General features: G+C 51.5%; 1 protein-coding gene across 1 annotated transcript in view; it reads right to left on the reverse strand.

Annotated features, from left to right (window-relative positions):
- Positions 1 to 1335: 1335 nt before the first annotated feature.
- LOC110523078 (ceramide glucosyltransferase) overlaps positions 1336 to 19436 on the reverse strand; it is a 46124-nt gene continuing 28023 nt past the window's right edge. The window contains exons 4-9 of the mRNA XM_036976567.1: positions 16288 to 16389; positions 14496 to 14608; positions 9477 to 9655; positions 4336 to 4422; positions 3463 to 3649; positions 1336 to 2190 (exon numbers count right to left, since the gene is read on the reverse strand). Coding sequence (XP_036832462.1) covers positions 2020 to 2190; positions 3463 to 3649; positions 4336 to 4422; positions 9477 to 9655; positions 14496 to 14608; positions 16288 to 16389 — 839 coding nt within the window. The 3' untranslated portion in view covers positions 1336 to 2019. The remainder of the gene's footprint in view (positions 2191 to 3462; positions 3650 to 4335; positions 4423 to 9476; positions 9656 to 14495; positions 14609 to 16287; positions 16390 to 19436) is intronic.

Genomic DNA, 19436 nt, shown 5'->3' on the forward strand with positions numbered 1-19436 from the left:
AGAGAGGGAGGGAGAGGGAGACAGGGAGGTTACATGGGCAGTGAGGGAGAGAGAGAGGGAGGGAGAGGGAGACAGGGAGGTTACATGGGCAGTGAGGGAGAGAGGGAGGGAGGGAGAGGGAGACAGGGAGGTTACATGGGCAGTGAGGGAGAGAGAGAGGAAGGGAGAGGGAGACAGGGAGGTTACATGGGCAGTGAGGGAGAGAGATAAATTGTACTGAGGACATATAATGTCGATTTAAAAAGTATTCACATTACAAGGTATTCTGTTGTATGTATAGGTTTACCATCTAACCCCAGAGTCTACAAGGTATTCTGTTGTATGTATGGGTTTGCCATCTAACCCCAGAGTCTACAAGGTATTCTGTTGTATGTATAGGTTTACCATCTAACCCTGGTAGCACAGTAGTCACACTACGTATACAGTCACACGACAAAAGACCTAGGCTGTGTCACAAATGGAACCCTGTTCACCCTACATAGTGCACTGCAGAGCTATATGGGACTAGGTCAAAAGCAGTAAAAGATAGGGAATAGGGTGTCGTTGTGGACGCACACCTACAGCTACAGAACTTCCACACTACACAATGTGACACCAATGAAATACACTTTTAAATCCCCAAAAGGTTTCAGCCTAAACTTTATATTGCTGTCCGTCTTCTTCTGTTTAAAATGACAGAACACTGACAGACCAGACAGTCAGAGGAACTTCATGGGACGATGAAGATTGCTTCACGGGAGTGAAGATGAGGATTGCTTCACGGGACGATGAGGTTTGCTTCACAGGACGATGAGGATTGCTTCAGGGGAGTGAAGATGAGGATTGCTTCACGGGACGATGAGGATTGCTTCACGAGAGTGAAGATGAGGATTGCTTCACGGGACGATGAGGATTGCTTCACGAGAGTGAAGATGAGGATTGCTTCATGGGAGTGAAGATGAGGATTGCTTCACGGGACGATGAGGATTGCTTCATGGGAGTGAAGATGAGGATTGCTTCAGGGGAGTGAAGATGAGGATTGCTTCACATGAGGATTGCTTCACGGGAGTGAAGGTAGAACAGAGCGTCATACTGTAGGGTCAGGCTTTTGTTCCAGCCCTGCACTAACACACCCAATCAGCTAATCATGGTCCAGACCTAAGTGTGTTAGTGCAGGGCTGTAATAAAAGCTTGCACAACCAGGAAGTAACTCTGAAGGAGCTGAGCAGGAGACTCCTGATGAGTAAGTACAGCTGTGATCTTGTTGGCTCAGGTAACTACAGATCAGCGTACCAGCACATGGCGAGAAAATAAATCTGACCAGGCAACAAACAAACAAAAACAGAGCAAAGGGAATTCAGCTTTCAGTAGGTCTCATATTTATAAAAACAAAAAGTCAGCGGAGAAGGATTTTATTCTAGAGTTAGTGCTGCTGGAGACCTAGCGATATTGTACCAACATATTAATGATAGCCCAGTGAAGCTTACTGTAGGAAGTGCACATCTTATCCTCAAAGACTGGCTGAAGAGAGTAACGCTATTTACAAATGGCACCCTAATTCCCTTTATAGGGCCCATAGGGCTCTGGTCAAAAGTAGTGCACTATATAGGGAACAGGGTGCATTTGGGACACATCCCTTCTATCCTGCCATGGGCCCGGGCTCCCTATTGGAGAATAGTCCAAGCAAGAGTTTTTAAATTAAAAACAGGAAAGAAGAGCACCAGTAACCTACAGAATTAAAACATTTTAACACACAGGTTAAAAACAGCCAACACTTTGGATGATTCCATAGCTGTTTCTTTCTTCTTCTCAATGTCACCATCTCTTTGGCCGCGTCCCTGACTGTACCATATTCCTTAAAATAGTCCACTACTGTTGAGCAGAGCAGAATGTACGGGCAAGTGTGGGCCCGGGTCAGAAAGTGCACTATGAAGGGAATAGGGTGCCACCTGGGAAATCGGTTCAGTCTGTGTCTGGTATTGTCTCTGGGGGTGATTGGATCCAGGGTATTGTCCCTGTAGGTGGGACTCATGCAGGTAGCTATACGTCCAGGATCTCATCGGCCGTACCTCCGCATCGTAACCTGTAGCGCCCCGTTCTCCAGCTGATGGTGGGATCCCACAGGGCCGATAGAAAGATCTGGATGGTCATGGACTCTCTGATGAACCAGGCAACAGCGTAGTCCAGTTTGGAGAAGGCCGGCGCACCGCCCTGTGAGATGAAATAAAGGAATATTTCTTTCCGGCTACAGCTTTATTCTCCATGTGTCTGTCTCAAGGTACAGGAAGTCGTCGCTACTCGAGTCTCTTGACTTTCGAACATCTCTGGCTGGCTCTAGCTAGCACTGGGCTGCACAGATTAAACCTCTCTGGCTCTAGCTAGCACTGGGCTGCACAGATTAAACCTCTCTGGCTCTAGCTAGCACTGGGCTGTACAGATTAAACCTCTCTGGCTCTAGCTAGCACTGGGCTGTACAGATTAAACCTCTCTGGCTCTAGCTAGCACTGGGCTGTACAGATTAAACCTCTCTGGCTCTAGCTAGCACTGGGCTGTACAGATTAAACCTCTCTGGCTCTAGCTAGCACTGGGCTGTACAGATTAAACCTCTCTGGCTCTAGCAAGCACTGGGCTGCACAGATTAAACCTCTCTGGCTCTAGCTAGCACTGGGCTGCACAGATTAAACCTCTCTGGCTCTAGCTAGCACTGGGCTGTACAGATTAAACCTCTCTGGCTCTAGCTAGCACTGGGCTGTACAGATTAAACCTCTCTGGCTCTAGCTAGCACTGGGCTGTACAGATTAAACCTCTCTGGCTCTAGCTAGCACTGGGCTGTACATATTAAACCTCTCTGGCTCTAGCTAGCACTGGGCTGCACAGATTAAACCTCTCTGGCTCTAGCTAGCACTGGGCTGTACAGATTAAACCTCTCTGGCTCTAGCTAGCACTGGGCTGTACAGATTAAACCTCTCTGGCTCTAGCTAGCACTGGGCTGTACAGAATAAACCTCTCTGGCTCTAGCTAGCACTGGGCTGTACCGATTAAACCTCTCTGGCTCTAGCTAGCACTGGGCTGCACAGATTAAACCTCTCTGGCTCTAGCTAGCACTGGGCTGCACAGATTAAACCTCTGGCTCTAGCTAGCACTGGGCTGTACAGATTAAACCTCTCTGGCTCTAGCTAGCACTGGGCTGTACAGATTAAACCTCTCTGGCTCTAGCTAGCACTGGGCTGTACAGATTAAACCTCTCTGGCTCTAGCTAGCACTGGGCTGTACATATTAAACCTCTCTGGCTCTAGCTAGCACTGGGCTGTACAGATTAAACCTCTCTGGCTCTAGCTAGCACTGGGCTGCACAGATTAAACCTCTCTGGCTCTAGCTAGCACTGGGCTGTACAGATTAAACCTCTCTGGCTCGAAGCTGGATGTACATCGAAGCTGGATGTAGTCAGAGATTAACCATACTAGACAGTGTGTGTGTGTGTACCTGAACTCCTCGGAGCTGGATGTAGTCAGAGATGAACCACGCCAGACAGTGGCACATGAAGAAGACCATAATATCCCAGTGGAACACGTGATGCGCGGCCCAGCCAATGATCAGGCTGGCTAGGAAACACTCTGAGATGGGCTCACAGATGGTGGCGGGGAGCATGTTGATACGAAGCTTGGCCCATCTGAGAGGGAGGATCAGACAGCATTGTAGAAACTGAAGAATTTTCCCCCAAATGTAGCAGGCCAGTCAGTGGACTTCAAATGGACTACTAAGAGACTAATACAACAACTAAATAAACATGCTGATATAAACTAGAACAATGTGTTGAACTCAGTTCCTGGAGGGCTGTGTCTGCTGTGGTCTTCACGGATCCATCAAGTCCAAAGAAGAGCAAAATCACAGACCCGTGGCCCTCCAGGGAACTCGGTTCCCACAGACCCGTGGCCCTCCGGGGAACTCGGTTCCCACAGACGCGTGGCCCTCCGGGGAACTCGGTTCCCACAGACGCGTGGCCCTCCGGGGAACTCGGTTCCCACAGACGCGTGGCCCTCCGGGGAACTCGGTTCCCACAGACCCGTGGCCCTCCGGGGAACTCGGTTCCCACAGACCCGTGGCCCTCCGGGGAACTCGGTTCCCACAGACCCGTGGCCCTCCGGGGAACTCGGTTCCCACAGACCCGTGGCCCTCCGGGGAACTCGGTTCCCACAGACCCGTGGCCCTCCGGGGAACTCGGTTCCCACAGACCCGTGGCCCTGCGGGGAACTCAGTTTGACACCCCTGCTCTAGAACAATGGGTGTGTGAGACACTTTATAGCTCTGGGTCTTCCACTATGAGATACGGGGACAAACAAAGCCCCGATGGCTTACCTGATCATTCGGGACTGGAACTGAGCAATCGAATAGGACCCAGAGTTCTGCATGGCTACCTGTGTTGCCATGGAGAATTTCCATCCCCTGTGAGAAAAGGGAGGGACAAAGGAAACAGTGAGCCTTCAGTTAAAAAGGGAAGCTCAAGTTGCAATCACTCCCATTGATTGTCAGCTAGCAGTGGTTTGGGTTAAATTAGCTTGCGTTTCTAGTGTTGGTTTACAGAAAACTGACCGTGGAGTACAGTTTGTCCTGGCCTATATTCAGGGTGAGGAGCCTTCATCATGGACTTCCCGTTTAACACCTATAGTAGGACCTGGACCACAGCCATACACTATTTTTTTTCAGGGTAGCCCAATTGAGACCAGGGTCTCATTCCAATGGAAGCGCATCAATAAACCACACCACAGCATGATCAATTACTGATGTTTAGTGGCACGATAATCAATAAAACAGGCCACGGTGTTGGGGGAGGACGAAAGACGGGCCACGGTGTTGGGGGAGGACTAGAGACGGGCCACCGTGTTGGGGCAGGACGAGAGACGGGCCACCGTGTTGGGGCAGGACGAGAGACGGGCCACCGTGTTGGGGCAGGACGAGAGACGGGCCACCGTGTTGGGGCAGGACGAGAGACGGGCCACCGTGTTGGGGCAGGACGAGAGACGGGCCACCGTGTTGGGGCAGGACGAGAGACGGGCCACCGTGTTGGGGCAGGACGAGAGACGGGCCACCGTGTTGGGGCAGGACGAGAGACGGGCCACCGTGTTGGGGCAGGACGAGAGACGGGCCACCGTGTTGGGGCAGGACGAGAGACGGGCCACCGTGTTGGGGCAGGACGAGAGACGGGCCACCGTGTTGGGGCAGGACGAGAGACGGGCCACCGTGTTGGGGCAGGACGAGAGACGGGCCACCGTGTTGGGGCAGGACGAGAGACGGGCCACCGTGTTGGGGCAGGACGAGAGACGGGCCACCGTGTTGGGGCAGGACGAGAGACGGGCCACCGTGTTGGGGCAGGACGAGAGACGGGCCACCGTGTTGGGGCAGGACGAGAGACGGGCCACCGTGTTGGGGCAGGACGAGAGACGGGCCACCGTGTTGGGGCAGGACGAGAGACGGGCCACCGTGTTGGGGCAGGACGAGAGACGGGCCACCGTGTTGGGGCAGGACGAGAGACGGGCCACCGTGTTGGGGCAGGACGAGAGACGGGCCACCGTGTTGGGGCAGGACGAGAGACGGGCCACCGTGTTGGGGCAGGACGAGAGACGGGCCACCGTGTTGGGGCAGGACGAGAGACGGGCCACCGTGTTGGGGCAGGACGAGAGACGGGCCACCGTGTTGGGGCAGGACGAGAGACGGGCCACCGTGTTGGGGCAGGACGAGAGACGGGCCACCGTGTTGGGGCAGGACGAGAGACGGGCCACCGTGTTGGGGCAGGACGAGAGACGGGCCACCGTGTTGGGGCAGGACGAGAGACGGGCCACCGTGTTGGGGCAGGACGAGAGACGGGCCACCGTGTTGGGGCAGGACGAGAGACGGGCCACCGTGTTGGGGCAGGACGAGAGACGGGCCACCGTGTTGGGGCAGGACGAGAGACGGGCCACCGTGTTGGGGCAGGACGAGAGACGGGCCACCGTGTTGGGGCAGGACGAGAGACGGGCCACCGTGTTGGGGCAGGACGAGAGACGGGCCACCGTGTTGGGGCAGGACGAGAGACGGGCCACCGTGTTGGGGCAGGACGAGAGACGGGCCACCGTGTTGGGGCAGGACGAGAGACGGGCCACCGTGTTGGGGCAGGACGAGAGACGGGCCACCGTGTTGGGGCAGGACGAGAGACGGGCCACCGTGTTGGGGCAGGACGAGAGACGGGCCACCGTGTTGGGGCAGGACGAGAGACGGGCCACCGTGTTGGGGCAGGACGAGAGACGGGCCACCGTGTTGGGGCAGGACGAGAGACGGGCCACCGTGTTGGGGCAGGACGAGAGACGGGCCACCGTGTTGGGGCAGGACGAGAGACGGGCCACCGTGTTGGGGGAGGACGAGAGGCGGGCCACCGTGTTGGGGGAGGACGAGAGGCGGGCCACCGTGTTGGGGGAGGACGAGAGACGGGCCACCGTGTTGGGGGAGGACTAGAGACGGGCCACCGTGTTGGGGGAGGACTAGAGACGGGCCACCGTGTTGGGGGAGGACTAGAGACGGGCCACCGTGTTGGGGCAGGACGAGAGACGGGCCACCGTGTTGGGGCAGGACGAGAGACGGGCCACCGTGTTGGGGCAGGACGAGAGACGGGCCACCGTGTTGGGGCAGGACGAGAGACGGGCCACCGTGTTGGGGCAGGACGAGAGACGGGCCACCGTGTTGGGGCAGGACGAGAGACGGGCCACCGTGTTGGGGCAGGACGAGAGACGGGCCACCGTGTTGGGGCAGGACGAGAGACGGGCCACCGTGTTGGGGCAGGACGAGAGACGGGCCACCGTGTTGGGGCAGGACGAGAGACGGGCCACCGTGTTGGGGCAGGACGAGAGACGGGCCACCGTGTTGGGGCAGGACGAGAGACGGGCCACCGTGTTGGGGCAGGACGAGAGACGGGCCACCGTGTTGGGGCAGGACGAGAGACGGGCCACCGTGTTGGGGCAGGACGAGAGACGGGCCACCGTGTTGGGGCAGGACGAGAGACGGGCCACCGTGTTGGGGCAGGACGAGAGACGGGCCACCGTGTTGGGGCAGGACGAGAGACGGGCCACCGTGTTGGGGCAGGACGAGAGACGGGCCACCGTGTTGGGGCAGGACGAGAGACGGGCCACCGTGTTGGGGCAGGACGAGAGACGGGCCACCGTGTTGGGGCAGGACGAGAGACGGGCCACCGTGTTGGGGCAGGACGAGAGACGGGCCACCGTGTTGGGGCAGGACGAGAGACGGGCCACCGTGTTGGGGCAGGACGAGAGACGGGCCACCGTGTTGGGGCAGGACGAGAGACGGGCCACCGTGTTGGGGCAGGACGAGAGACGGGCCACCGTGTTGGGGCAGGACGAGAGACGGGCCACCGTGTTGGGGCAGGACGAGAGACGGGCCACCGTGTTGGGGCAGGACGAGAGACGGGCCACCGTGTTGGGGCAGGACGAGAGACGGGCCACCGTGTTGGGGCAGGACGAGAGACGGGCCACCGTGTTGGGGGAGGACGAGAGGCGGGCCACCGTGTTGGGGGAGGACGAGAGGCGGGCCACCGTGTTGGGGGAGGACGAGAGACGGGCCACCGTGTTGGGGGAGGACTAGAGACGGGCCACCGTGTTGGGGGAGGACTAGAGACGGGCCACCGTGTTGGGGGAGGACTAGAGACGGGCCACCGTGTTGGGGCAGGACGAGAGACGGGCCACCGTGTTGGGGCAGGACGAGAGACGGGCCACCGTGTTGGGGCAGGACGAGAGACGGGCCACCGTGTTGGGGCAGGACGAGAGACGGGCCACCGTGTTGGGGCAGGACGAGAGACGGGCCACCGTGTTGGGGCAGGACGAGAGACGGGCCACCGTGTTGGGGCAGGACGAGAGACGGGCCACCGTGTTGGGGCAGGACGAGAGACGGGCCACCGTGTTGGGGCAGGACGAGAGACGGGCCACCGTGTTGGGGCAGGACGAGAGACGGGCCACCGTGTTGGGGCAGGACGAGAGACGGGCCACCGTGTTGGGGCAGGACGAGAGACGGGCCACCGTGTTGGGGCAGGACGAGAGACGGGCCACCGTGTTGGGGCAGGACGAGAGACGGGCCACCGTGTTGGGGCAGGACGAGAGACGGGCCACCGTGTTGGGGGAGGACGAGAGACGGGCCACCGTGTTGGGGGAGGACGAGAGACGGGCCACCGTGTTGGGGGAGGACTAGAGACGGGCCACCGTGTTGGGGCAGGACGAGAGACGGGCCACCGTGTTGGGGCAGGACTAGAGACGGGCCACCGTGTTGGGGGAGGACTAGAGACGGGCCACCGTGTTGGGGGAGGACTAGAGACGGGCCACCGTGTTGGGGGAGGACTAGAGACGGGCCAGCGTGTTGGGGGAGGACTAGAGACGGGCCACCGTGTTGGGGGAGGACGAGAGGCGGGCCACCTTGTTGGGGGAGGACGAGAGGCGGGCCACCGTGTTGGGGGAGGACGAAAGACGGGCCAGCGTGTTGGGGGAGGACTAGAGACGGGCCACCGTGTTGGGGGAGGACTAGAGAAGGGCCACCGTGTTGGGGGAGGACTAGAGACGGGCCACCGTGTTGGGGGAGGACTAGAGACGGGCCACCGTGTTGGGGGAGGACTAGAGACGGGCCACCGTGTTGGGGCAGGACGAGAGACGGGCCACCGTGTTGGGGGAAGACGAGAGGCGGGCCACCGTGTTGGGGGAGGACGAGAGGCGGGCCACCGTGTTGGGGGAGGACGAGAGACGGGCCACCGTGTTGGGGGAGGACTAGAGACGGGCCACCGTGTTGGGGGAGGACTAGAGACGGGCCACCGTGTTGGGGGAGGACTAGAGACGGGCCACCGTGTTGGGGGAGGACTAGAGACGGGCCACCGTGTTGGGGGAGGACTAGAGACGGGCCACCGTGTTGGGGGAGGACTAGAGACGGGCCACCGTGTTGGGGGAGGACTAGAGACGGGCCACCGTGTTGGGGGAGGACTAGAGACGGGCCACCGTGTTGGGGGAGGACTAGAGACGGGCCACCGTGTTGGGGGAGGACTAGAGACGGGCCAGCGTGTTGGGGGAGGACTAGAGACGGGCCACCGTGTTGGGGGAGGACGAGAGGCGGGCCACCTTGTTGGGGGAGGACGAGAGGCGGGCCACCGTGTTGGGGGAGGACTAGAAGGCAAAAATGTAAACAATAGAAATGAAATGGAAAACAAATAGAATAAGGTGTCGTGTGACGTGTCAACTCCTCCCAGCGGTAACACAGTCAACTCCTCCCAGCGGTAACACAGTCAACTCCTCCCAGCGGTAACACAGTCAACTCCTCCCAGCGGTAACACAGTCAACTCCTCCCAGCGGTAACACAGTCAACTCCTCCCAGCGGTAACACAGTCAACTCCTCCTAGCGTTAACACAGTCAACTCCTCCTAGCAGTAACACAGTCAACTCCTCCCAGCGGTAACAAGGAAGATAAAGTAATGACTGCACCTGTCAGCGATAGCCTTCGCCATGAAGTAGTCCTCAGCGATGTATTGAGCGAAGGCGATCAGCCCTCCAGCCTGGTCCAGGATATCTTTTCTCATCAGACAGGACATTCCTGTCACACACTTAATACCCGTCACGTTGGCTGAGATGTAGGAGCGCGGGTGGGACGTGCCAAAATACACCTGTTAGGAAATGGAGGTAGATTACTGGTAGGACAGATTACAGATCATTGAGACAGGCCTAAGACCCCTAGACTAGGGATAATCAATTAGATTCAGCCGCGGGCCGATTCTTGCGGATGGTCAGGTGGCCAGATCATAATTACAAATCATTTGTAGACTGCAAATTGTCTGCAATGTGGCCAAACAGATATAATATTTAACTAAAACATAATCACATTACATTTGTATACAATCACAAACTCGGCAAAAAAAAGAAAACGTCCCTTTTTCAGCATGGCAACAACAAGTTACACCAGGAACCTACATTCCCTCCATGAGTTCTCAGACTGTCTGCAATAGGCTGAGAGAGGCTGGACTGAGGGCTTGTAGGCCTGTTGTAGGTTCTCACCAGTGTCATGACGTTGGCCTCTTTGGGTATAGCAAGCCCATCCCCCTCTCCCTGCCTCCCCCTTTCCTCCTTCAACTAAGCTGCTGTGGTCAGAGAGGTCGTAAATTCCTGAGAAGACCTCAGGACACACAGTTATGGAGTAGTTTTTCATGGAGACAAAGAAAATCCTTCCACCTCACAGAACTTGAGGTACGAACAAATTTCATGTTCCGGAGAAAGTATAAAAGATCAGTGAAGAATCCAGCTACGAACTGGTCCGTTTGTCACAACTTGGGAAGCTCATGGGAGACGGTGTGGCCACATTACCATAACGCTGTTTATATAGTAGCCCCAGATATAAGGTTTACATCTAATTGTTGTATGAGATGAATGAGTGAGTATGATACTGTTTACACAATTGTACAATGTGATTTTGGACTGTTTAATGAAGGAAAACTCAAAAAGGGAATTGGAGTTAACTAAATCAGAGGACCGCCTCTGAGCCCAGTCAGACATCCTGGGACAGGCCCTTTTCTGCCATTCTGAATAAAACTCAACTTTGAGAAATTATCAGCAGACCATGTTTTTCTCCATTAGGAGGGGGACTAAAGGTTTTCGACCATTGCTGAATCTTTTAACCATACCACGTGGTTAAACTCTTAGACTATCGATAGCGACAGAATAAGAACAAGTCTTTGATACTAATTACTAGTCTGCAGCTAGGAATTCAGTATCATTGAACGCGAAGAACGACAACCGTCGAAACACCCATTCTATAACGAATGTCACTTTGAACTATCCCCTCTAACCAAGACAGAGAGAGAGAGGGAGAGAGACGGACAAATCTACAAAATAAATGAACTTTTCATCAGCGATCAAGACGACACACTGAGCGTAAATATATATATTGATTGCAATTGTTCCCGACTGAGTGAGCGTTCATGTGTAAAGAGTTAGCATTTTAATTGTTATAGTTACCACCTTGTAGTGACTTCTTAGTCGACCCCCACTTCCCTTTTGTCTAACAAGCCACCATGCCGGTTTAGCCCACATCCTCCTATCACCACATTTACCTTGTTTGTTTGTTAATGCATTTCTGTGAATTACTTAGTTAGTAATAAATAAATGATTTAAGACAATTGATGTATGGATGACTCATAGTGAAGACTGGGTTTGTGCAGATAACCAACAATTTACGACGTTTGGAATGAGACTAACGTGAGGTAAAGCAAATAATTAATTAATTTGAAGACTAATTGATTAGATAAAATATCAGAAAAGTTATTATAGGAAATTATAACTTTGTAATCTGAATATTTTTCCTTGGTGCCCCAATTTCATAGTTAATTAGTTACATGATTAATCAGTTGATCGCATAGTAACTAATTACAGAGAATCTTTGATAAAAACTATCAGTCTTCAGTTAATGATAGTACAGACACGACCATGTGTATGTGACAAATAAAATTGGATTTGATTTGATTTGACATCAGGCAGGTTCACACCAGACATCACAGGCAACAACGTCGCCTATGGGCACAAATCCACCGTTGAGTCGCGGTTTTGTCTCACCAGGGCTGATGGTCGGATTCGCGTTTATCGTCGAAGGAATGAGCGTAACACCGAGGCCTGTAATCTGGAGCGGGATCAATTTAAAGATGGAGGGTCCGTCATGGTCTGGGGCGGTGTGTCACAACATCATCGGACTGAGCTTGTTGTCATTGCAGGCAATCTTACAGGGAAGACATCCTCCTCCCTCATGTGGTACCCTTCCTGCAGGCTCATCCTGACATGACCCTCAAGCATGACAATGCCACCAGCCATACTGCTCGTTTTGTGCGTGAATTCCTGCAACACAGGAATGTCAGTGTTCTGTCATGGCCAGCGAAAAGCCCAGATCTCAATCCCATTGAGCACGTCTGGGACCTGTTGGATCAAAGGGTGAGGGCTATGGCCATTCCCCCCAGAAATGTCTGGGAACTTGCAGGTGCCTTGGTGGAAGAGTGGGGTAACATCTCACAGCAAGAACTGGCAGTCCATGAGGAGGAGATGCACTGCAGTGCTTAATGCAGCTGGTGGCCACACCAGATACTGACTGTTACTTTTGATTTTGACCCCCCCTTTGTTCAGGGACACAGTATTCAATTTCTGTTAGTCACATGTCTGTGGAACTTGTTCAGTTTATGTATCAGTTGTTGAATCTTTAATCCGTGGGACTACTTTGGAAAACATTTTCAAAATCACTGGTGTTCTTAGACCAAAAAACAAGTAAATATTTGTTTTGCTCAGAAAACAAGGATAAAAATAAAAATCCCCGCCAGTTGGGGAACCCTGTCCTAGAACCTGACAAAAAAAATCCCCGCCAGTTGGGGAACCCTGTCCTAGAACCTGACAATAAAAATCCCCGCCAGTTGGGGAACCCTGTCCTAGAACCTGACAAAAAAAATCCCCGCCAGTTGGGGAACCCTGTCCTAGAACCTGACAATAAAAATCCCCGCCAGTTGGGGAACCCTGTCCTAGAACCTGACAATAAAAATCCCCGCCAGTTGGGGAACCCTGACCTAGAACCTGACAAAAAAAATCCCCGCCAGTTGGGGAACCCTGTCCTAGAACCTGACAATAAAAATCCCCGCCAGTTGGGGAACCCTGTCCTAGAACCTGACAATAAAAATCCCCGCCAGTTGGGGAACCCTGACCTAGAACCTGACAAAAAAAATCCCCGCCAGTTGGGGAACCCTGTCCTAGAACCTGACAATAAAAATCCCCGCCAGTTGGGGAACCCTGTCCTAGAACCTGACAAAAAAAATCCCCGCCAGTTGGGGAACCCTGTCCTAGAACCTGACACTAAAAATCCATATACAATACCAGTCAAAAGTTTGGACACAAGGGTTTTTATTTGTACTATTTTCTACATTGTAGAATAATAGTGAAGACATCAAAACTAAGAAATAACACATGGAATCATGTGTTAAACAAATCAATGTTATATTTGAGATTCGTCAAAGTAGCCACACTTTGCCTTGATGACAGCTTTGTACACTCTTGGCACTTTCTCAACCAGCTTCATAAGGTAGTCAGTCACCTGGAATGCATTTCAATAAACAGGTGTGCCTTGTTAAATGTTAATTTGTGGAATTTCCTTAATGCATTTCAACCAATCAGTTGTTTTGTGATAGGGTAGGGGTGGTATACAGAAGATAGTCATATTTGGTAAAAGGCCAAGTCCACATTATGACAAGAACAGCTCAAATAAGCAAAGAGAAATGACAGTCCATCATTACTTTAAGACATTTAAAGAACTTTGAAAGTTTATTTTAGTGCAGTCGCAAAAACCATCAATCGCTATGATGAAACTCACGAGGACCGCCACAGGAAAGAGGATCGCCACCATTTAAATCCATTTTGTTTGTAGCTACATCTTGTTCGGACAGTGTTGTGTCAAGTCACTCTGGTTCACACTGACCGTGGCGTGTTGCAGAAAGTAGCCTGCTACATTCAGGGCATCAATGTTGTGGAGAAAAGCAGCAAAACTGTTGTCGTTCTCGATGGCTAATGTTATATATTTCAACACCACGGTATTAAGGACAATCAACACATACTGAGTAGTGTAGCAGGAAGCCCTGTCTGTAAGGACACTCACCTGTTCTAGTGTAGCAGGAAGCCCTGTCTGTAAGGACACTCACCTGTTCTAGTGTAGCAGCGAAGCCCTGTCTGTAAGGACACTCACCTGTTCTAGTGTAGCAGCGAAGCCCTGTCTGTAAGGACACTCACCTGTTCTAGTGTAGCAGCGAAGCCCTGTCTGTAAGGACACTCACCTGTTCTAGTGTAGCAGCGAAGCCCTGTCTGTAAGGACACTCACCTGTTCTAGTGTAGCAGCGAAGCCCTGTCTGTAAGGACACTCACCTGTTCTAGTGTAGCAGCGAAGCCCTGTCTGTAAGGACACTCACCTGTTCTAGTGTAGCAGCGAAGCCCTGTCTGTAAGGACACTCACCTGTTCTAGTGTAGCAGCGAAGCCCTGTCTGTAAGGACACTCACCTGTTCTAGTGTAGCAGCGAAGCCCTGTCTGTAAGGACACTCACCTGTTCTAGTGTAGCAGGAAGCCCTGTATGTAAGGACACTCACCTGTTCTAGTGTAGCAGCGAAGCCCTGTCTGTAAGGACACTCACCTGTTCTAGTGTAGCAGCGAAGCCCTGTCTGTAAGGACACTCACCTGTTCTAGTGTAGCAGCGAAGCCCTGTCTGTAAGGACACTCACCTGTTCTAGTGTAGCAGCGAAGCCCTGTCTGTAAGGACACTCACCTGTTCTAGTGTAGCAGCGAAGCCCTGTCTGTAAGGACACTCACCTGTTCTAGTGTAGCAGCGAAGCCCTGTCTGTAAGGACACTCACCTGTTCTAGTGTAGCAGGAAGCCCTGTCTGTAAGGACACTCACCTGTTCTAGTGTAGCAGCGAAGCCCTGTCTGTAAGGACACTCACCTGTTCTAGTGTAGCAGCGAAGCCCTGTCTGTCGGCCACGTAGGGAAGGCCATGGACTAACCCCACCTTCTCCGTCATCTGATAGGCCATATCCGTCAGGGTGTCCGGTTTCACTGGCAAGTAAGAGGACAGGATTGGCCAATCAATCAATAGTTGTCACCAAAAGCTTTTACAAATCAGGAAACGGGATAAAATAACTTATGATGGGCAAAGTATTTAATCCAACAGCAGTATTTCAAATCAAATAGTAACATGTTTGTAAGTAGAGCAATCAAAGCCTGACGATCTACAGTTGAAGTCAGAAGTTTACATACACTTAGGTTGGAGTCATTAAGAAGGTTGGAGTCATTAAGTTTTTCAAAAACTTCACAAATGTATTGTTAACAGACTATAGTTGTGGCAAGTCGGTTAGGACATCTACTTTGTGCATGACACAAGGAATTTTTCCAACAATTGTTTACAGACAGATAATTTCACTTATAATTCACTGTATCACAATTCCAGTGAGTCAGAAGTGGACTGTGCCTGTAAACAGCTTGGAAAATTCCAGAAAATGATGTCATGGCTTTAGAAGCTTCTGATAGGCTAATTGAAATCATTTGAGTCAATTGGAGGGAGTAATTTACAAATGCCTGAAGGTACCACGTTCATCTGTACAAACAATAGTATGCAAGTATAAACAACATGGGACCACGCAGCCGTCATACCACTCAGGAAGGAGACGCGTTCTGTCTCCTAGAGATGAACGTACTTTGGGGCGAAAAGCGCAAATCAATCCCAGAAAAACAGCAAAGGACCTTGTGAAGATGCTGGAGGAAACAGGTACAAAAGTATCTATATCCACAGTAAAACGAGTCCTATATCGACATAACCTGAAAGGCCGCTCAGCAAGGAAGAAGCCACCACTCCAAAACCGGCAGACTACATTTTGCAACTGCTCATGGGGACAAAGATCGTACTTTTTGGAGAAATGTCCTCTGGTCTGATGAAACAAAAATAGAACTGTTTGGCCATAATGACCATCGTTATGTTTGGAGGAAAAATGGGGATTCTTGCAAGCCGAAGAACACCATCCCAACCGTGAAGCACGGGGGTGGCAGCATCATGTTGTGGGGGTGCTTTGCTGCAGGAGGGACTGGTGCACTTCACAAAATAGATGGCAAATGATGTGGATATATTGAAGCAACATCTCAAGATGGTCGCAAATGGGTCTTCCAAATGGACAATGACCCCAAGCATACTTACAAAGTTGTGTCAAAATAGCTTAAGGACAACAAAGTCAAGGTATTGGAGTGGCCATCACAAAGCCTTGACCTCAATCCTATAGAACATTTGTGGGCAGACCTCAATAAACATGTGGCTCGAGGAGGCCTTCAAACCTGACTCAGTTACACCAGCTCTGTCAGGAGGAATAGGCCAAAATTCACCCAACTTATTGTGGGAAGCTTGTGGAAGGCTACCCGAAACACTTGACCCAAGTTAAACAATTTAATTGTTTAAATCAACCATAGGCCTCGTTGATCTCTGCACCAGACAGGCTGCTCTTGCCTCCATTATCTAATGGGAAATACATCAGCCCTAGCGATAAGACACACATCAGCCCTAGCGATAAGACACACATCAGCCCTAGCGATAAGACACACATCAGCCCTAGGGATAAGAATGATGAAAATTGGAGTAAGAATGCGTCCCAAATGGCACCCTATTCCCTATGCAGTGCACTACTATTGACCAGGGTAGTGCACTATGTAGGGAATAGGGCACCATTTGGGACAGAGTGTTTGTTTCCTACCTCGTATTCCGCTGTCGCAAATCCACACCAGGCCATGCTTTGCCCCCTCATAACCTGGCATCAGGTTATTAATCTTTGGGTTGATGCCAACCTTCTTCCCTCCTGGAATGGAAACAAACAATGTCAGCTTTCTGGCCTGAGGTGTACCAGCCATAACGACTGTGTCACTGATCGCCAGAGACATTTTCTTAAACCTGTATTCTTTCACTTCCATTTAAAGCAGAAATCCTTAAAATGGGGAAACTTCCACTTCCTTTTCCAATATTACAACAAAGGAAGCACAGCGAACAGCGAACACTTTTATTCTCTGGCGTCATTGCACACGCAATAGAAGAGCAGAATATGTACTGTAACTTGTGTTACCTGCAACAACACAAAAACATGGTGCTGGGGGTGAACAGCTGTGTCCTCCTTTAGGATCTCACCTTACAGACAAATAGGATTGGGAGAGGGTCGTCTGTTCATCAAGCCGTTCAGGGTCGTCTGTTAGACTGAACGGCTTGATGTGGCCATTTAGTTTAACAGATGGGAAGAGAGTATAATGGCCACACCAAGCCTTTAGGTCTCTAACAGAGAGTATAATGGCCACACCAAGCCGTTCAGTCTAACAGATGGGCAGAGAGTATAATGGCCACACCAAGCCTTTAGGTCTAAAAACAGATGGGCAGAGAGTATAATGGCCACACCAAGCCGTTAGGTCTCTAACAGATGGGCAGAGAGTATAATGGCCACACCAAGTCTTTAGGTCTCTAACAGAGAGTATAATGGCCACACCAAGCCGTTCAGTCTAACAGATGGGCAGAGAGTATAATGGCCACACCAAGCCTTTAGGTCTCTAACAGATGGGCAGAGAGTATAACGGCCACACCAAGCTTTTAGGTCTCTAACAGAGAGTATAATGGCCACACCAAGCCGTTCAGTCTAACAGATGGGCAGAGAGTATAATGGTCACACCAAGCCTTTAGGTCTCTAACAGATGGGCAGAGAGTATAACGGCCACACCAAGCCGTTCAGTCTAACAGATGGGCAGAGAGTATAATGGCCACACCAAGCCTTTAGGTCTCTAACAGAGAGTATAATGGCCACACCAAGCCTTTAGGTCTCTAATAGATGGGCAGAGAGTATAATGGCCACACCAAGCCTTTAGGTCTCTAACAGAGTATAACGGCCACACCAAGCCGTTCAGTCTCTAACAGAGAGTATAATGGCCACACCAAGCCTTTAGGTCTCTAACAGATGGGCAGAGAGTATAATGGCCACACCAAGCCTTTAGGTCTCTAACAGATGGGCAGAGAGTATAATGGCCACACCAAGCCTTTAGGTCTCTAACAGATGGGCAGAGAGTATAATGGCCACACCAAGCCGTTCAGTCTCTAACAGAGAGTATAATGGCCACACCAAGCCTTTAGGTCTCTAACAGATGGGCAGAGAGTATAATGGCCACACCAAGCCTTTAGGTCTCTAACAGATGGGCAGAGAGTATAATGGCCACACCAAGCCATTCAGTCTAACAGATGGGCAGAGAGTATAATGGCCACACCAAGCCTTTAGGTCTCTAACAGATGGGCAGAGAGTATAATGGCCACACCAAGCCTTTAGGTCTCTAACAGATGGGCAGAGAGTATAATGGCCACACTAAGCCGTTAGGTCTCTAACAGATGGGCAGAGAGTATAATGGCCACACCAAGCCATTCAGTCTAACAGATGGGCAGAGAGTATAATGGCTACACCAAGCCTTTAGGTCTCTAACAGATGGGCAGAGAGTATAATGGCTACACCAAGCCATTCAGTCTAACAGATGGGCAGAGAGTATAATGGCCACACCAAGCCTTTAGGTCTCTAACAGATGGGCAGAGAGTATAATGGCCACACCAAGCCTTTAGGTCTCTAACAGATGGGCAGAGAGTATTACACACAGCTTATTTATGGAATAGGGTGACACACTACACACACACAGCTTATTTATGGAATAGGTTGACATTTGCCTCTATAGTCCAATAACACACATTTGACACATATACTGTATAGGTATATCAGAAAAGTGAGTACACCCCTCACATTTTTGTAAATATTTGAGTATATCTTTTTATGTGACAACACTGGAGAAATGACACTTTGCTACAATGTAAAGTAGTGAGTGTACAGCTTGTATAACAGTGTACATTTGCTGTCCCCTCAAAATAACTCAACACACAGCCATTAATGTCTAAACCGCTGGCAACAAAAGTGAGTACACCCCTAAGTGAACATGTCCAAATTGGGCCCAATAACACTCATTAGTGTTACAAGGTCTCAGGTGTGAATGGGGAGCAGGTGTGTTAAATTTGGTGTCATCGCTCTCACACTCCCTCATACTGACTGGTCACTGGAAGTTCAACATGGCACCTCATGGCAAAGAACTCTCTGAGGATCTGAACAAAAAGAATTGTTGCTCTACATAAAGATGGCCTGGGCTATAAGAAGATTGCCAAGACCCTGAAACTGAGCTGCAGCACGGTGGCCAAGACCATACAGCGGTTTAACTGGACAGGTTCCACTCAGAACAGGCCTCGCCATGGTCGACCAAAGATGCTGAGTGCACGTGCTCAGCGTCATATCCAGAGGTTGTCTTTGGGAAATAGACGTATGAGTGCTGCCAGCATTGCTGCAGAGGTTGAAGGGGTGGGGGGGGGGTCAGTCTGTCAGTGCTCAGACCATACGCCGTACACTGCATCAAATTGGTCTGCATGGCTTCTGTCGTCCCAGAAGGAAGAGGACTCCAGTGGCAACCTGTGAAGCTCTGGTGAACTCCATGCCCAAGAGGGTTAAGGCAGTGCTGGAAAGTGATGGTGGCCACACAAAATATTGACACTTTGGGCCCAATTTGGACATTTTCACTTAGGGGTGTACTCACTTTTGTTGCCAGCGGTTTAGACATTAATGGCTGTGTGTTGAGTTATTTTGAGGGGACAGCAAATGTACACTGTTATACAAGCTGTACACTCACTACTTTACATTGTAGCAAAGTGTCATTTCTCCAGTGTTGTCACATAAAAAGATATACTCAAATATTTACAAAAATGTGAGGGGTGTACTCACTTTTGTGATATACTGATACATATATATATACACATATATGTGTGTGTGTGTGTGTGTGTGTGTGTGTATAT

Source organism: Oncorhynchus mykiss, chromosome 5, assembly GCF_013265735.2.
Source record: "Oncorhynchus mykiss isolate Arlee chromosome 5, USDA_OmykA_1.1, whole genome shotgun sequence".
Classification (NCBI taxonomy): domain Eukaryota; kingdom Metazoa; phylum Chordata; class Actinopteri; order Salmoniformes; family Salmonidae; genus Oncorhynchus; species Oncorhynchus mykiss.